We start from the raw sequence: 20,586 nt of genomic DNA on the forward strand, positions 1-20,586 counted from the left end.
CACTAAATACACATTATTATTACACAAGCCTTTACGAATTGGTACCCTTAAAATAACATTGTTTTTAGAAATAGGATTAATATACTTTGTTATGTTCCTGATATTGGACAAATGTATGACTTCTATTACGTAATCACTCTTTTCACATAAACAGGTCAGATTATGAGTTTGTTTCCTTTATCACAGTCATGTGAAGAAAGCGATATCCCCAGTACTAACTGTATCTTATGTTTCACTCAGGGAAAGTAGAAGAAAGAGGTTAGAAGCATTGTACTTTAGTAGTGGCCCTTAAACGTACCTACCAAAAGTGCTGGTGTGTGGCTCTCATTACAGGTACCCTGTATGTTTCCCATAACCATATAACTTTCCTATACCACTAGTAAAAAGAGTGACAGAACCCATTGGCTGGGTTAGCATAACGGGATAAAACAGCAGTAAGTAGTTAGATGTTGTATGTTTTATATAGCTCAGTTTATTAGTTAATGAGGAAACAACTAGAAACAACCTTCAGCGCTACTAGAGTTCCAAATAACAAGCAAATAAATCAGTCTTTAATCTTCGGATAAGTAACGTTCCTCAAGTCAATTCCGGATTCCGGAACCTCCCAGCTTTAAACTCATCTTTCTGCTCATTTGGAGCCCCACATGGTACGGTTCCACACACCACCATTTATTTGGAATATTTTGTTTGGATTTATGTTCTTATCGGCAATTTAATACAAATAAATCAACATGAGTTTTGAGAACTGCTACACTATATGAGCCCCTCTCTTTTTCCTTCATAACAATTAATTTGAGGTTAACCTACTTGGATCCAGATGACATCCTACAGCGAATGTTAAAGAAGCCTAATAAGAGATCACCTAAGGATAAATGACTTGAGGAACTTTACTTATACGAAGACTAAAGACTGATTTACAGTATTTGCTTGTTATTTGGAACTCTACTAGTGCCGAAGGTTGTTTCTAATAGTTTTCACATTGATGTTATTTTAGTGGCTGGGCACCACTCAGAATCACCTAGGCTGCTGAAGTAGGGAGGGCCCTTGCATACTCCTGCTATTTTCTGTAACTTTATTCAGTTTATTGGTTAGTACAGATAGAGGGTGGAGTTTAGAGCGTGTTTAAAGGTATGTGTATGCTCTATGGAATATTCTAGTTCCTCTTGTCTGGTGGACATCCTGCCTAGTTGTTGTCGGCTTTCATGGGTTTTGTGGGAAAGAGCGGCTACAGTGACCATCTTGCTATAGTTCTTGAGGTGCTCTCCCCAGCAATACACAGCTTTCTGTGTTTGTGTTATTGGGAGGAGTAGTGGATACCTTTAATGAAGTATAATGGGATTGCAGAAGGCCCACATCTAGGTCTGGTGTGCTGCGTTTCGTAGGTAGGTGCCATACTGTGAGTAGGGCAGTTCTTTCTTCACCACCATACTTTTCCTAACTAAATTAACATAATTTAAAATTAAATAAAACTGACCATTTTTCTCCACCAATATTGGCCTCTGTGTTATTATTTTAGATAAGTTTATGCATTTTGTCAACTGTCTGGAAAGTGATGGCTGATGTCAGCCGATAAGGAGATTACAGGCGCTAACAAGGGTTGTAGCAAGGGGTAGGCTTACAACTGGATAAATATGGTGTGTCATAAAGGTCAAGTTACACAATTATTATCAATAAAGGAGGTGTTTTAAAGGGGAAAGGTTGTACACCTTTCACTGTCATGGAAAACAACAAATTAGGAACCCTACTTCTTAACCTTGTCACCTTATGGCATACCAATATATATTGCTGTTTTTTACATCTGATGACTGAGATTGTTTCAGTGATGTAAGTACGTTTTGGATACACATCCAGTATTTAAAAATACAACACGTACCCTAAAGGATAATACTAATGTGTGTCAGGGGCCCCTCACTGTATGATGCGCTACATTGCATTTCTATTAAATGTGCCTGCATTTGATGGTGCCTTTCAATAGTTATATATTATATAGAAGACTACACATGGAAACAGGGCTGTAAGTTCATACCAGGAGCCCAGAGTCGAGATGTTGGTACCCCTTCGCTCACATTCACTACCAACACCCCAGTCCCATCAGCACTCAGACACTCTGGGCCTGATTCAGACCCGCTCGCTAGCAAGCGTTCGCTCGTAGCTGGCGATATTTAGCAATGTGCGCATGCATCACAGTGCAAGTGTGCAAACTGCTCAGAGCGATCGGGAAGCGGACGCTCGCCCAGCATAGACAGCCCAGCAGAGTGAGTGACAGGAGAAGCCGTTTGTGGGTGGTAACAGGGGCAGTCTACTAGAAACGGGAGAGTGGAGGTACGAACGCAGGCGTGCTTGAGTGTTTCAATGCCGTTTCAGAGGTGTACATAATTAATAGGCAGTATCATAGGACACATCACCTGGTTGAATTTTACACTAAAGTGCTCACAGTGCTTGTGGTAGTGTATAGTCTGCCATTCCCCTTTTATGTACACTGGGGCAGTTTTCTTCCTGAAGACCTGTCCTTAGAGATCGGGCTCCAGGGTTGGGGCCCTAGAAGAGAGAGAGCTGCGGCACATGCCCCCTGGGCTCCCTGCTTATTCCTGCTCTGGGGCACATGAAACAGAACCAGGAGCAATGGAGGTGTGCCCCCTTCAGGGCTGGTGCTCGTAAGCGATCGCCTCCTGTATTTACACCCTAAATGGAAAGCAGATGCATCCCTGTTGTGATTATATGTGCTGCATCTTATCTTACACAACTACATATCCTTAGCAACAGACAGAAATAAAGTATATCCTAAAGATTACATGTACAATTAACAAAAGGAGCAAACAATAAAAAGCTGAATTTTCGTTCAGCAAACTATTTTACTTTCTTGCATTTTCAAAAACTGGCAGCAATCCCCATACTGTGCCTTGCCAATGACCACCAACTGAGAGATACAATTACAGTTCTGTAAGTAATGTTCCCAATTTAACATCCTTCCACCTCGCTGGAAAGTGCTGATTCTCACCCTGATTCCAGCGTGCTCCATCGTGTCATGGAGAATCTTACACTTTGTTCTTCACTCCCAGGTTTTACGTTTGTTTCTCCATCAATGCATAAAGCAGTGTTCAGTGGGATGTAGTCTTTTCCCTCCTATAATAGACATATAATACACGTGATGTTTACATATGTAAAAAGCTAATTCTTATGTCACTGCTTATTATGGAAGAATTGTGATGTCACTTGTGTTTTATATTGCAATTAATACAAGTCCCCTTGGATTTGGGTAACCTGTATAAAAGCACTCTGACTACAGATATGTCCACATACACCTATACCCAAATTGCGCCAAAGAGCCCTGTTTGGCACACCATGGACTTTGCGACTCACACACACTTGTATACTAAATATGTGTCTTATTCACATCACTAATGTGACAATGAGTATCCTGTGTTCTGGCGCTGGAATTGCATACAGCTGCTGTGTGCAACGCAGACACTAACCTAGCAAAAGGTATGAGGGCTGATACAAGTGAACCATGCCACGTATCGTTGTGCTTAGTCTGTGACTAACAACTCCTTTGCCACAAACATACTAATCCTAAGTGCCTAGTGACTTTGGCTGTGGCTACGATGTGAATAAAACATTAAATTCAGAAATAACTATAAGAGTCCGGTAATTGCTATATGGGGATGAATGTCATTCATCTCGTGCATATGGCGCAAAAAGGATAAGTGTATGAGGACACATCTGTACAGCCTTTTATAAGATCACAGAACTCCTTTGATTTGGGCGGGGAGGATAGTCGGTGGTGCAATACATCCTCCCATGAACTTTGTGCTGCTCTTATTCATTGAGGCATCACTGTGCTTACTCTGGCAATAATGAGCATAGACACTGGTGGCTATACTATGGTGTATTGGCCTCAGGACTGGATTATAGGCGGGGCAGACGGGGCGGTCGCTCAGGGGCCCTACCGCCTCCCGGCAGCAGTGCAGCACTCTCACTGATGGACATAATGACCGTGGCTGACATATGGATGACCTGCCCCCTTTGATTAAATAATCCCGCTATTTATGAGTTGGGGGCAGGGCCTAATGCCGCAAAGTGCCCTTCCCCCTTACAAAAGTTGGTAGTGTGTGCCCGTTCTTTCAGTCCTTTCCTCCCTCTCTATCTCTCTCTCTTCCTCACTTCCTCTCTCCCTCCACTTCTCTCTCAGTCCCCCTCCTCCTGTTACCCTCTCTTTCCCCTCCCTCTCTTCCTTTATCTCACTCTCTGTCTCTCTCCATTTCTCTCACTCCCTCCCCCCTCTCTCCTTTACGCACAAGAGCCCCGATGTCCGGCGGAAGGAGCCAGACAGGGGCGGAGGGATCCGAAAAGGAGTGGGTTACGAGCCCGAAGCATGAGCAATCACCATTTTCAGACACATATTTAGGGGTCAAACCAATTAGGAGTGTAGGGGGAGAATTGCTGTTGCAACGGCATAGAAACGCCAGCAACGTCACTGCAATTTGCCCCCTTCGTGGTGCGATCTTACCCTGGTTGCGCACTTTTTTGCTCGCAGCCCTACGGGCTGCAAGCAGAAGTCTGCGAGTCTGCAGGTACCATAAGTATGGCATACAGCCGCACTTACTGGCGGGGGAGAGAACATCGCTCCTAATGGGATTGAACCACAAGTAAGTTATTTATAAATCCACAACATTAAATGAGAATGTTACAACAATGAGGATATCCATGTCATCCATTTATTTATTTGTTTACAAGCTAAAACTGTAGACTACAAACCTGTTGAACATTTGCCTGAAGCAGATCTCCTAAGCGCTCTACTAGGTCGGTAAAGGTAGGTCTGTCTGTTGGGACTCCTTGCCAGCAATCCAACATTGTTTGGTATCTAGCAAAGAAAAAAATGTCTGTTTGTGGCATACTGTAATCCATAGTAAATAGTATCAAATGCATAATACAGACTTCACTTTATGGAAAATTCTGTAGCCAATATTCATGTAAAATGTAATGATCCGTATAAATACTGTGTAATCCAGCAGGTGGTAATTCACTCCAGGTCACAAAAAATGTGAGGTTAACCGCAAATTATTCCCTCCTTCGCTCTCTCTACTAATTAGTTACAGAAGCAATGATAACATGCGACCAAAGGTGCAACTAGTAATTATTGCGGCTGTTAGCAACATTTTGAAGGGTCCTCTTAGTCCTGCCATCTCCATCCTAGACTCACACCTCACCAAGGTCTGCTCTACCACAAAACATAAAGAACACTTTAATTTTGAAATGACATGGTTTCCAAATAGCCACAGTCTCTTAAATGTGTACTTCTCTATTAAAGGGCTACCTAAATGAAGCCAGACTGAGGAGTAGGGGTATCTATTTTGCAGAGCCTCCTTTGCTGCTCTGCATATTCAACTACTGCAGATACAATTAATTCACTGTTACTGCACCATATTTACGATGCTCAATCGATTACTGATGTTCAGAACAAAACGTATTCATTTTTTTGCACCACTGCACCTACTTGTCTTGCCCCGAGCGCCTCCAGGGACATGCTTATGCTCGGTAAAAAACTCCTGGTCAAAAATCTAAGCAATGGTGTAAAGGTCACATCAAATTCTAACTTATTACCACTTTATAAACACCTCTTCACTTAATAGATTTTTTCAATATCTCTCCTGAAATATGTCTAGAAATGTGAAACTGATGATTCACAAGATGCTGCCCATTAAAATTATAGGATGAGAAAATGATGTCATCACCAACAATATACTCCAATTCCTCCTATTGCTACTCCACAACACAATCTTCCTCCACAAACCTATACACATCAGCAAACCTCGAGGCGTCCTTTCACAAATTAAGGTTGCACAGCACCACCAAAGAGCAATTTATTCATTGCCATTTTGTTCCACATACTTGAGGCCCACTGACAGCAAGAAAAGAAAAGAAGGACACAGTAATGCAATACACATTCACTGCTCAGAAATCTCTGCTGTAATTACAGTGTTTATAAGCAAAGAAAACAAGATTCAGTGCAAGAGTATGTAGCAGAAAATGATGGAGCTGCCTGTATGTAGCAGAAAATGATGGAGCTGCCTGTATGTAGTAGAAAATGATGGCGCTGCCTGTATGTAGCAGAAAATGATGGAGCTGCCTGTATGTAGCAGAAAATGATGGAGCTGCCTGTATGTAGCAGAAAATGATGGAGCTGCCTGTATGTAGCAGAAAATGATAAAGCTGTCTGTATGTAGTAGAAAATGATGGAGCTGCCTGTATGTAGTAGAAAATGATGGAGCTGCCTGTATGTAGCAGAAAATGATGGAGCTGCCTGTATGTAGCAGAAAATGATGGAGCTATCTGTATGTAGCAGAAAATGATGGAGCTGCCTGTATGTAGCAGAAAATGATGGAGCTGACTGTATGTAGCAGAAAATGATAGAGCTGCCTGTATGTAGCAGAAAATGATGGAGCTGCCTGTATGTAGCAGAAAATGATGGAGCTGCCTGTATGTAGCAGAAAATGATGGAGCTGCCTGTATGTAGCAGAAAATGATGGAGCTATCTGTATGTAGCAGAAAATGATGGAGCTGCCTGTATGTAGCAGAAAATGATAGAGCTGCCTGTATGTAGCAGAAAATGACGGAGCTGCCTGTATGTAGCAGAAAATGATGGAGCTGCCTGTATGTAGCAGAAAATGATGGAGCTGCCTGTATGTAGCAGAAAATGATGGAGCTATCTGTATGTAGCAGAAAATGATGGAGCTGCCTGTATGTAGCAGAAAATGATGGAGCTGCCTGTATGTAGCAGAAAATGATAGAGCTGCCTGTATGTAGCAGAAAATGATGGAGCTGACTGTATGTAGCAGAAAATGATAGAGCTGCCTGTATGTAGCAGAAAATGATGGAGCTGCCTGTATGTAGCAGAAAATGATGGAGCTATCTGTATGTAGCAGAAAATGATGGAGCTATCTGTATGTAGCAGAAAATGATGGAGCTGCCTGTATGTAGTAGAGAATGATGGCGCTGCCTGTATGTAGCAGAAAATGATGGAGCTGCCTGTATGTAGCAGAAAATGATGGAGCTGCCTGTATGTAGCAGAAAATGATGGAGCTGCCTGTATGTAGCAGAAAATGATAAAGCTGTCTGTATGTAGTAGAAAATGATGGAGCTGCCTGTATGTAGTAGAAAATGATGGAGCTGCCTGTATGTAGCAGAAAATGATGGAGCTGCCTGTATGTAGCAGAAAATGATGGAGCTATCTGTATGTAGCAGAAAATGATGGAGCTGCCTGTATGTAGCAGAAAATGATAGAGCTGCCTGTATGTAGCAGAAAATGATGGAGCTGACTGTATGTAGCAGAAAATGATAGAGCTGCCTGTATGTAGCAGAAAATGATGGAGCTGCCTGTATGTAGCAGAAAATGATGGAGCTGCCTGTATGTAGCAGAAAATGATAGAGCTGCCTGTATGTAGCAGAAAATGATGGAGCTGCCTGTATGTAGCAGAAAATGATGGAGCTGCCTGTATGTAGCAGAAAATGATGGAGCTATCTGTATGTAGCAGAAAATGATGGAGCTGACTGTATGTAGCAGAAAATGATAGAGCTGCCTGTATGTAGCAGAAAATGATGGAGCTGACTGTATGTAGCAGAAAATGATAGAGCTGCCTGTATGTAGCAGAAAATGATGGAGCTGCCTGTATGTAGCAGAAAATGATGGAGCTATCTGTATGTAGCAGAAAATGATGGAGCTGCCTGTATATAGCAGAAAATGATGGAGCTGCCTGTATGTAGCAGAAAATGATAAAGCTGTCTGTATGTAGTAGAAAATGATGGAGCTGCCTGTATGTAGTAGAAAATGATGGAGCTGCCTGTATGTAGCAGAAAATGATGGAGCTATCTGTATGTAGCAGAAAATGATGGAGCTATCTGTATGTAGCAGAAAATGATGGAGCTGCCTGTATGTAGCAGAAAATGATAGAGCTGCCTGTATGTAGCAGAAAATGATGGAGCTGACTGTATGTAGCAGAAAATGATAGAGCTGCCTGTATGTAGCAGAAAATGATGGAGCTGCCTGTAAGTAGCAGAAAATGATGGAGCTGCCTGTATGTAGCAGAAAATGATAGAGCTGCCTGTATGTAGCAGAAAATGATGGAGCTGCCTGTATGTAGCAGAAAATGATGGAGCTGCCTGTATGTAGCAGAAAATGATGGAGCTGCCTGTATGTAGCAGAAAATGATGGAGCTGCCTGTATGTAGCAGAACATTATGGAGCTGCCTGTAAGTAGCAGAACATTATGGAGCTACCTGTATGTAGAAGAAAATGATGGAGCTGCCTGTATGTAGCAGAACATTATGGAGCTGCCTGTATGTAGCAGAACATTATGGAGCTGCCTGTATGTAGAAGAAAGTTATGGAGCTACCTGTATGTAGAAGAAAATTATGAAGTTGTTTGTGCCAGGAAATGATGGAGCTGCCTGTGCAATAAAATGATAATGCTGATTGTGCCAGAAAATAATGATACCACCTGTGCCATAAAATGATAGAACTGTTTGTGTCAGAAAATAAAGGAGCTGTATATACCAGATATGAATCTCCCCCCACTTTTTCCAGATTTATTGCTATTTGTAATTGTGTATTGTATACTATGTAATAACAATAAGCATGTATTCTTACATTTCAGGAGTGCAGTACTCTGGTGGTCTCATGCGGGTTCCTTCTTTCAGTCGGCAGCAGTAGTCCTCATCTACCTGAACACCGGGGTAGGGAGAAGCACCTAGTTAAAAGTCAAATAGAAATATTACCCTTACCAATAATACAGCAACATTATATTACAAAATGAAATATTAAAAAGAAGTATATTTAGGATTTTGGATGCATCAATAATAGCTGTCAATGTACCATTTCATACATTTAAAGCAATATGGAATTTCTCTACAACTTTTTTTTTTAGAAATTTGATTGAGATTTTCAAAGTGTAATTTTTGGGGGAGAAGCTGTATACATAAAAAAGAATAGAGAAATGGGGGGTTTCAAATTGATTAACATGTTTTAACAGATTATCTGTTTTCCAATCAATAATACAGCTTACAGGCAAATATTTAAATTCAGTTAAGCACCGAAGTAATCACAGGAAACGCTAAATCACACAGTTCAACTAAAGTTTGAAACAGAAATCATAATCAGGAAGATGGTATGTGGGGGTGTTAGCTGTGGGGATCTGGGGATAGAGATACTGTAGGTTAATATAAAAATATGTTCAAGTGTTTTCGTCTTCAGTTAAGGTAGATATTCAATAAATGTTATTAGAACTAATCAGATGCATTGTCATAAACATGACAGGCTAATCATATAATAGGGAATTTGGACAAAGCATTTTTTTTAAAAGAGTTATCCATAGCAAAAAAGAAAGGTGGAGGGAACCCACCAACTACAAAGGGTCCAAGGACATTATACTGTACATTTTGTAAAAAGTTGTATAGTGATAATCACAATAACAGTCTGTCGAGTAAGAGAAAAAGATCCGAATTTCAAGAAAGTAACCTTTTGCAGTAGTTACTGTACACATAATTTCTAATTTTCTAGATTACAACAAAATAGGCTGCAAAACCATTGCTAAAAATAGATAGGCCAGTAAACCCATTTCTGCAATAAATCCTTAAAATTAGAAGTACATTGTCACACTATCACCCCACCTGGATTTTGTCAGAACAATCCAAACTTGAATCTAATACAATTGTGTCCACATACATCTAGCCTCCATTCGTGTTACACCGGCCTTCTAGTCGCACCAGAGATGGGCTAAGGCGAGATATGATGACCTTGTATAAGTATATTCAGGGCACATTTGAAAAAATATGAAAACAAAAATCTCTGAAAACTCTCTCAATCATATCTCCACAAGGGGCACCTTGATGGAGGAAAGGCTATTTACGATTCAGTTTTGTAATGGATTTCTAAAAGTAATTGCAGTCATATTATGGAATCAGTTGAAGGTTACTGGCATCAGCGGTACACAGTATCATGGCTGATCAACAGAAAAACTGAGTTTCTAATTGATATTTCATAAGTAGGGACAACGTTAGAACAGACACCATAAATAATTCAACCCAAATTATAATTTTTACTTAGCCCATTCGCCCACCTAGGATAACAGCTTGGGCATAGCTATATTGGGTGCAGGGGGTGCCATTGCTATGGGGCCCAGAAGCTTAGGGGACCTACCTCTGGGGCCTGACTCAACTGCATCCAGGTCTTAAAGTTGTCTACCAGGTTCCTGGAATTGCCCGCTAAGCACTGTTTATCATAATGTGAAGTGAGGGCACTGTGTGGCATGTGTACTGACAGCAGTCCAATGTGGCATATTGTTAAATTGAGGCACTACAATATGACATAACTGACTTATTCTGAGTCGCACACAGACTAGGATTGCATCCTTTTCAGTAGCCACACCTGCGTCTTTGTGCTAATGCCGCAGCTGATTTAATTAATCCTGAGACGTCCACTTGGAGCATCTTGCGTAATTGCAGTTCTGTCGGATGCACCATTGAGACTTTCACCAGCCCTGTGGCAACTGCAGTGTCTTATTCCAAGTATGGCTTCCTGTGTGAGTCACTTATAGCAACACACCTGCATCTGCTTAGCCAGCCCCTGTTACCCCCCAGTAACACCCACTGAATTCCACAGATCATGCGTCCAATGCTGTTCGGTGTCTCTGAGCGCTAACAATCGGGATGCATGCTCTGTACGTCTGGGACGCATGCACAGAACATAAACATCGTCCTGCTGCGTGCAGCACCAACGCTGCATGCGACTCAGGATCAAGCCCTATATGAGCTGAGGGAAATGTGAACTAGGGTACTACTATGGGGCATAACATCAATTGGGGCACTACTATGCTGTATTAAATTAACAACTGTAGTGGAGAGGTGTCTCTCTAAAAGACGAATGAGTCCAAGTGTTGATATGGGTCCCACAGAGTTTTGGCTACGCCCCTGGATAACAGTATGGGTGCCTTTCCAGTCCTCCTTCCCATTAGTTGTCATATGCAAAAAGTAGAGGCCTTAAATAGTGCTGCTTTAGATTATAACTCTGGAAATGTGCGGTATACACAGAGCAGCAATTCTGACCATTCGGCATTTGTGTTACAGAGTGCTGCCATGTGTTGTCCTGAACTTTGTGGGTTCTTGGAATGAAACCCCCACTATTCTATTTACATGGCAGCGAAGACATTTCAGGTAAAAATTATGTTTAGCTGGAGTCTCTAAATAATAAATGAAAGACTTCTAATATAAGAAAGATAGCCCTTTTGTTGAGATAACTTATTATATTTGTTAAGAAAGTACTCCTTTTAAGATCTACTGTAAAACTTTATTTGATATATGGATGTGTTTTTTTGTATTTGAGTAGTAGTTCTGATTCTTTTATTAAAGTAGATTTTTTATGATTTTGTGTGTAAATAGTGAAATTCTTCCATGAAATTTGAAAGATATTACAGCAAATATTGGGCCTGATTCAGCAAGAATCGCAGCTGCGATTATGCACGCAATCGGCCGATTGTTGCATTTTGCGCATACATCGAAGTGTGCGTACCAGCCACTGCGACCGGGACTGCGATCGCAATGACTACGCAGACCCATCTCAGAGTGTTGGACAGGAAGTACCGTTTGGGGATGGTGACGGGGGTGGTCGGAGAAACGCAGGCGTGCCAATGCGTTTGAATGTCGTTACAGGGGATTAGCATATATTCGCAGTGAGACTGCGTGCATAATTGCTAGTGCATTCGCAGTTGCGATCCATAATGAATCAGGCCCATTATCCATTATTAACTCTGCTGGACTACTTATCTATAGGCTATTCTAAGTAATTCTCATTCTTGCTTGTGTTAAATTATCCTATTTTGTTTTCTTTATGCATCTGCAAGTAGTTACTTCTTATGAAATGTAAAATTGGTAAGGTCAAAATGATTCATAGGTACAGCAGGTGGTGGTAACCAGAGACAATTTAAATGTACAAATAGCCAAGACATACAGGGAACTATTGGGAGAAATGGCCTTTTTAATTTTGAAGTACGGTAATAATGTGTTAATAAAGCTATGTTAAATGGAATAAACTTCCTTAAATGTGTAAAATGTACTGATGATATCTAAAAAGGCTTTTAAACTTGAAATAAAAGTAGTTTCAAGGGTGTATTGAAATATGAAGTCCACATGCTGCAAAGGTAATTTTAGTGTAGGGGAATTACAGTCCACTAGGTCATGTTTCATTAGAGAACTGTCATAGGGAGTGCATCACATAGGAATTCACATTTGAAGCCCTGTATTACTATATAGGTAAATAAATAACCAGTATACCATCACAAGATTGTTATTGCACTATTATATAATATGGGAAGAATTTCCTTGCCTGCTTTTATAACGGCTTCAATCAAATGAGAACATAACAATGCATATAACAGCAATCTCTGTATGACCATTTAATGCAATAATAGAAAAAACACAGCACAAGAGTGTTAGTGATAACCTATATATCCTCTTATGATCATGGTAATGCACAAAATTTCGAACACAACAAGCCACAGAAATCCGGACGCTCTGACAGAACGCTCGCTCTGAATCAGGGCCGTCCTTCTGAATTTTTAGAGCGGCCTCCTGGCCACTCGTATAGCTGTGGGTGACCACCCACAGCTATAGCGAGCGGCCAGTAAGATGGTCGCGATGGTCAAGACCTTCGCGACCATCGGGCTTGTGACGAGACCCTTGTGGTAGGGTCTCGTTGCCGCAAGCCCTGGAGTGCTTTCGGCTCTATCAGAGCCGAAAGCACTCCCACTGATATCACTTGAGTGATGTCACTTGTGATGTCAGTGGGGCCGGCCCCAGACGGTAGGCGTTCCCATGGGAACGCCTCCGTCTGGCCAGCCACGCCCCCGGCACGCCCACCAAAGGGGGCGTGCTGTCACTCACCATCAACAGCACGCACCCTTTGTAGCGAGACCCATAGCGACGGCTTGCCCGTCGCTATCAGGGTCTCACACATGCGCACGGCGGAGCCACCTCCGTCGTGCGCATGCGCACTGGGCCAACTTGAATTAGGCCCTATGTTCTGAATGTTTCACACAGAAGTTTATATACAATTAACAAATACTATATAGGCTATAATCACCAATATCATGTGCAGGAGTCATGAACGGTTAATTAATCTGTCAATATTTCCCCCAAAAAGTCTGATACCAAAATCACATACCAAAATTAACATTGTCACATCATCACTGTGCCTAAACTCGTTTTGGCAGTGCCAAGCTTGCAGTACAACAATTCATGCATTGTTCAACAGATGAACTTCAGTGATGTAAACGCTTTTCACAGTTAGGACCTTTATATGTTGTCTTATTCCCAGACATGAAGTTTCTGCAGAGGATATACAGAAAAGCAGTGCAGCATTGTCTTTCCCTCATTTTCCTTAGCTGTGCTTTCTTTATCTTATTCAGTCATCTTTATAGGACTGGCTTTTTAACCACTCATTATAAGCTTACATAAGCACCCTATGCTGAATAATAACATCTGGAAGAATAAAACTATGATTGGCAATATATCAAACATATCAATGGCACACATGGCAGGATTACGTTTTGTGAGGTCCCCAGGACAACTAACTTGTGGGAGTCCCTAGCAATAAAACTGTCAACATGATATACTGGCAATGCTATTAAAAAGTCTAATATGTAAATACTCCCAGCACCAGGGCCGTTTCTAGGGGCGGGCGACCCATGCAATCACACGGGGCGCTCCGCCTCTGACTCACACCCCCCCTTTGTCATGCGGCTCCCTGGAACTGTGAACGCTGGCCTCTGAAGCGATCGGAGGTTAAAGAAGCCTCTGATCGCTTCAGAGGCCAATGTTCCCAGTGATGCACTGCGCGGGTGATGTCATGACATCCCCACGATGTGAGGAGTGAGCCTGGCCTGCGCGTCTCCGAGTCAATCTGACTGGATCTGATTAGTCAGGGATCTAGTCAGATCCAGTCAGAGTGACTCGGAGGCAGCTGGAGCCAGCTTCAGTGTGGTGAGGTAAGAACTGGGCTGGAGGCACTGCATAATGGGCACTATTTTAGGGGGCCTTACATGTGGGGAACTACTTTAGGGGGCACTGCATAAAGGGCACTGCTTTAGGGGGCCCTGCATATGGGGCAAAACTACAGGGGGCACTGCATAGGGGAACTACTTTAGGGGGTCCTGCATATGTGGCACTACTTTAGGGGACACTGCATAAGGGGCACTACTTTAGGGGGCCCTGCATATGAGGCAAAACTACAGGGGCACTGCATAAGGGACACTACTTTAGGGGGCCCTGCATATGGGGCACTACTTTAGCAGGCTCTGCATAAGGGGCACTACTTTAGGGGGCACTGCATAAGGAGCAAAACTACAAGGGGCACTGCATAAGGGGAACAAATACAGGGGACACTGCATAAGGAGCACAAATACAGGGGGCACTGCATAAGGGGAACAAATACAGGGGACACTGCATAAGGAGCACAAATACAGGGGGCACTGCATAAGGGACAAAACTACAGTGGACACTGCATATGGGGACAACTACAAGGGGCACAGCATATTGGGCACTACTGCCTGAGAGCCAGTGGGGAGGGGGACAGCCTTAGAGCTGGTGGAATTATGCCTGCTTTCATGCTAAAGGGGGTAGAGTGGGGCTGTTAATGGTTAATATAACTCGGGGGGGGGGGTGGCAGGAGCGACACAGCTGCAATGACACATGAATGTTGGCTGGAATGGCAAGGGAGGGGGCTGGAGTGACACATGGAAGAGCTGATGTGTATATTATGTGAATGTTGCTTTTTCAATGTATTTTATGTGGTTCTAGATTTCTAAATGTATTTTATGTGGTTTTTAAAAAATATTTTATGTGGCTCTGCTTTTTTCAATTTATTTTATTTTTCATACAAATAATACAATAATGACCCGTCATAAAGAATATATATAAAACAAATACATGTGAACAATAAATCTTAAAAAACTTTAGGAATCGGACTCTATATTGTGTGAATATAAACACACTTAAAGAGGTGGATCTTAATTACACAGTCATATATAAGAATCCAGTCTGTAGGAAATTGGGACAGTAAACACATCCACACCTGCAAATAGCAATGTGTAACCAAATGTATCCGAGCGCTCAATTGAAAAAAATTTAAAAGTTATTTATATTGAGCTTCATACCATCAGGTGGATACAATAGATGATCTCCACGAAAAGTTTGGGGGAGCCCTCACGGATGGAAATGGATTAGCAGAAGAGGGGAGGCATGCTTCTGAGAGAGACCTAATGTACCGGGTATAAGCGGCAGATGAAAGGAGCTCCAGCCGCGTCTCAATCCCGGCCTCTACCCTAAGAGCTGCAACAAGTCTTCTGTCTCTCCTCGTCAATTAGAATAAAGGCAGGTAGGTGTATAGTTAATCCCAGCGAGTCCACAAGAAGTCCTTTTATGTGGAAGTGGCTTGTTGCAGTGTATTTTATGCTGAAGTGGCTTTTTCAGTGTCTTTTCAGTGTCTTTTATGTCTCTCTGGCTTGTTTCAGTGTATTTTATGTCGATCTAGTTTGTATTTGCAATGTGCTGGGCTCGCCCCCAGCGTGACTAAAAACGGGACACAAGGTGACTCCTGCAAACGTCATACCAAAGGGATGCACACAAAAATGGGGTGTGGCCTTGTGACAGCTAGGCCACGCCCCATTTTTGAGCACACGCCTTAGGCGTGCGCATGCTGTTGACTCTTTAACTTGACTACAGATATTTTGACTCTTTGCCTCTGACTGGTTAGCCACCCCTGGGGTCTGATGTGTGTAACCATCAGCATGAAACCATTGATGGTTTTGCCCATCAATGGTAAGCCCTACTCTGTTAGTCGGTGTGTCGTGCTGGTGAAAAAACAATATATATTTTTTTAAATCGATATTAGTATCAATGGTACCATTAATCCTTTGATTATGGTGAACCCATATCGATACAGCACCGCCGATTTGGAATGGTTAGGTAGTTGAAAGTTCAAGCTCATGCACAGTATACCATAAAATGGCTATTTTTATAGTATATTGTGTTTCTAAAAAAAAAGGGTTTTTTTATCTATAAATTTGTGTTGGATACTGTAATGTGCATACACACGGTCAGATTTTCTGTCAGATCTGAACGATAACGATTGTAAAAATCGTTCAATCAATCATATCTGAAAGAAAATCTAACACGTGAGCCTGCAAAGAAGGAATATTCCCGCATGTCAGATAACGATATCTGACATCTGATGTGTTTGCAGTCAGATTTGGACGATTCCATTCATTTTAATACTGTCTAAAATCGTTCAATCGTTCAAATCGTTCAACCGTTCATCTGACATCTCTGACTGTGTGTATGCACCATAAGTGTTTAAATAGATGTTCTTGACCTAATTCAATCATAAAAAATCTAGTGGCTAAAAAGCTAGAATCGTGCTGAGACTAGCAATTTAGAACCTATTACATTTGGGCCATCATTTTAACTTGTGTTAGGCAAACATAAAACATAACTTTGCAGCAAACAATATACTGATCTCCTTAAAGAATGTTATCTTACATATAAATATTACATACAGTAGGAAAGGTTTAAGTTACCAGTAATACTTACCCAACGAAAATATCTCCCATAATAGCACTCCAAAGGACCACACATCACTTTGTGTAGTGTAAATTTTATCAAAAATAGCTTCAGGTGCCATCCACTTAAGAGGTAACCGTGCCTGTGAGTGGAATAAACATCTATGAACATTCTGCTGACACACCTGGAACATGAAATAATAACCTCTGCCAGGTAACATCTTCCATTCAGCTGACTACACCTTTTGTTCTTGAGCCTAATTCAATATTTAGTTTGGTTCTACTCAGTCAGTAAGGTAGAGCCACAGCTATTCACCCAATGAAGATAGGAGTACTGTATATGTTTGCATGAATATATAAAGCAAAATTAAGCATAAACATAATATTTTACTGTAATATTCCTTACATGTATTAGTCCCCCCTCTTCAGAGATACTTTATAACAGATTTAAAGAGTAAGTGGTGTATTTATCAGCTGCAATCATTAGACAAGTTATGTGCCCAATAGCAGAATAATATATCCACTTTTTTAATATTTGTGGCCAGAGGGTGCTAGTCCAATGCACCTTTTATTCAATTCAATTCAATTCTTAAACGTTAATGTCATCATACAAAAGAACAAAATGTATTGACAAGGAAATGAAACTTCTGAAACACCCGACAACCTAATACGAGCAGAAAACCTACTAGAAAACATAAACCCAAGCAAATTATAATTTATTTTAAACAGGGCCGGATTTAGGGTCACATGGGCCTGGGGCTGAAAATGATCACGGACCTGTTATGAGAAGGCAATTAGCCTTGAACAATGCTGTGTGGGTGTGGTCAGTGCCATGTGGGCATGTACAACCTCTACACTATTAGTCTCTCTATATCCGTACAAAAATGTGAGGAAAACAGAATTTATATGTGTGGCTGGTCATCATCATGCTGTCATGCTATGTGGAGGCTTGGGTTTGCAGTTCCATCTGCCCCAATTTTAGTTTGGCCCTGATCTTAACAAGACAAAGATATAGTTGCTAAAACTCTAAAACGATGTCTTCTCCACGCCTTCGGAACTCTATAGGAAGGATGTGACACCAACATACCACAATGGCAAAAAACGACTGCTGCCACGTAGCTTGCCCTAGACCTTATTCATAGAAAGCAGTGTACAAACTACAGCTCAGACACCTGCAATGCACTACTCACATCTCCTTTGCGCACATAGTCTGGATCTTTGTATATATCACGGGCCAGACCAAAGTCACAGATCTTTACAACGTTATTCTCAGACAGGAGGATGTTTCTGGCTGCCAGATCACGGTGGATGCACTGTAAGACAAAGAAAGAATGGTCTGAAATCCACAGGATATAATATAAACAGTAAACATGCATTCCAATGCTTCAAAGAATAGCGTAACAGTCCAGTCCATTCAAGACAGTGGATATTATTCTCATGGGATTTACACAAATGAATTGGAGAAATAAAAGTATTTTTATCAGTTGAATTGTGCATAACAAAGCAGAGTAACGCTTCCCAATGTCTCACTGAAGTGTGTTATTTATATTCATTAGGACGTGCAAATCCATTTATTATTATTTTATAGGGAGCCAAAGTAATGGGTGTGTAAGTTCTAGATATCATAGACTCTGTACTTTCTCACCCTAATTGTAATGTTAAGTATCATGGGCATCCATTAGAGCTGTAACACTGAAGAGGTCTCCTGTATTAATAAAGGACCAGCAGAACGCAATGTTCCCCTAGAGCTCTATGGGAACTGTGGGCTAGTCCAATATATCAAAGCCTTTTCAGAACTTGGACACAATAGATAATGTCATTGTAGCCTAAAGATATACAGATATGAAGATATGTACCAATAAGACATTAAAATTTATAGGACTTCATTGCCGCCAATAATAAATAGACCACTCCATATTAGTGAAGAAGTCTCCCCCATGTGTGGCTTATGGGCAGAAATGATGACATGTCTGTTCCTTGAGGAAACACTGGTAGATATGAGTGACAGCAGCACACATACAATATTCAGAAGCAGAAATATGCATTTGTTACATTATGTACACTCTATATGATAGCAGTTTAGTCAAACACAATGTGTTGCAATTGCTAATCACAGAGTTTACAAGCAAACATAAAATTAGATATCCTTATTTAGCGGACTGGTGGATTTGCTTTGTTACCTTCAAGAAGAGTATTAAAGTGTTCAGACCTTCAGCACAGTAGTAATAGCTCTCATTTGCTAGGTTTTAAGCATGGAATGTAATTAATAATATAACATCATTCTATAATGAACCTACACTCAGGCATTGACTTGCTTTGTACTCTTCTGATAAAAAATCATCTTAATGACTGAGTGGTGCGAAAATATTTAGTTATTTTCTTTTCCAGGACCCAAGCGGCTGTACAGCTATCATTACTTCCTGCCACACGGTATGACGGTATATAGAGGCTAATTCAGAGATGTGCGCTAACCATCTCTGATTGTGCCATTCTGCACTGGCGCAACACCCGTACTGCACATGTGAGATTGCACGCAGAGCGGCAGCAGACTGTCAGTGATTGACAGTCTGCTGCCATTTTTGGGCGGGGAGGGGGCGGCGACAGTGTCCATTTCTTCAAACTGACGCGTGTCGCCGCCTTTGGGGGGAAAGAAGAGGCCAGGATCTCCGTCAGCGGAAGAAGATTTCCTGGCCTCTTTTAAGCAACTGCGTTTGCCGGCTTGAGTGACCCCATTGGCCACTTAGCCGCAGAAGATCACGCAGATGTTCCAATGCTGCGTCTATGGACACAGCTCGGAACAGTAATGCATGCAGGAGGCATGATGCCTTCTCCTGCATTACCATAATACAGCTATAGCAGCGGCTACCATAATAGCAGCTGCGATAGCGTTGGACCTTGAATCACCTCCATATCTCAACCAGCATCCTCTACATACACCAGGTTTATTGTCTGCACAAAGTAAATGAAGGTGTTTTTGTTTATGTAGCCCTCACTATATTGTTGTAGTCTGTGTATTAAGCTGACAGTGTAAAAAGGAGCACTGTAGTTCGTATTGCAGAAGCTATTTTTACTATTATAATGGACACTCTGGTAAAATGTTAATACGTTTACAAGTATAACTCATTTTGTTTCTTGAAACATTGCACTTTGTTAAAAGAGTGTTTTAACTTTCCTTATACAACATTAAATCAAATGTGGTTGGAAAAAATGACATGCTTGGATAAATTCTCCATTTACTAAATAATAAGCCCCAGAGTAAACAGCATGAAGCGTAGCTGTGGGGTCTGCTGCACATTAGCTTATAAGCTAGCCCGAAAGTAAAGGTTAGTCAATGAGTTTCTGCAGTTGTGGAATCCTTACTTTTCTAGAGGCCAGGAACTCCATGCCCTTTGCCACCTGAAAGCTGTAACAAATCAGATCTTCCATTGTTAGCTGCTTCTTGCTCACATCTTCAGGGTCTGAAAAAATAATACATTTTGTTTAATGTATAAATACACAACTGCTAAGCACTGTAGGATTGAGCTGTTGTCTGGATAATTTTGGACATAAGTTTTTCTTAACAGCAGTAATGTTTCCTAGTCAATTGCTCGGTCTTTCCTTAATAATAATTGTTTCCTGCAATTCGTTTTTAACTTTTTTGGCTGCAGTAGTTGGGAAACATGGTCCATTCTGATAAAGTAATTTACTATCCCTTTTAGTAAACATAGCAAAGGTCTGATTAGAGTACTCTGGAAATGCACAATACAGGGAACAGATTCTAGGTTAAGAATTGTCAGGAAGGCTTCTGCAAGATATATCAGCTACCAGAGAAAAATACTGTTTACAGTTCAAGTGCAGAGCTATTTTCTATTGAACACAGAGCAATGTTCTGCAATATTCTCCCACACGGTGCAGTAAAACATTGATAAAGAACAGCACTGCAGCGAGGAAAGTAATGAATTGTGGAGTGATTAGCCTGTGATGACGATAGCACCATTGTATATG

At 41.4% G+C, this 20,586-nt stretch overlaps 1 protein-coding gene across 1 annotated transcript in view; it reads right to left on the reverse strand.

Annotated features, from left to right (window-relative positions):
* LOC148507871 (vascular endothelial growth factor receptor kdr-like) overlaps positions 1-20,586 on the reverse strand; it is a 299,765-nt gene that overhangs the window by 21,691 nt on the left and 257,488 nt on the right. The window contains exons 22-27 of the mRNA XM_088445571.1: positions 19,963-20,060; positions 17,793-17,915; positions 16,634-16,745; positions 8,643-8,742; positions 4,756-4,861; positions 2,999-3,123 (exon numbers count right to left, since the gene is read on the reverse strand). Coding sequence (XP_088301697.1) covers positions 2,999-3,123; positions 4,756-4,861; positions 8,643-8,742; positions 16,634-16,745; positions 17,793-17,915; positions 19,963-20,060 — 664 coding nt within the window. The remainder of the gene's footprint in view (positions 1-2,998; positions 3,124-4,755; positions 4,862-8,642; positions 8,743-16,633; positions 16,746-17,792; positions 17,916-19,962; positions 20,061-20,586) is intronic.

This window comes from Taudactylus pleione, unplaced genomic scaffold (assembly GCF_031769625.1).
Source record: "Taudactylus pleione unplaced genomic scaffold, aTauple2 ptg000381l, whole genome shotgun sequence".
Lineage (NCBI taxonomy): Eukaryota > Metazoa > Chordata > Amphibia > Anura > Myobatrachidae > Taudactylus > Taudactylus pleione.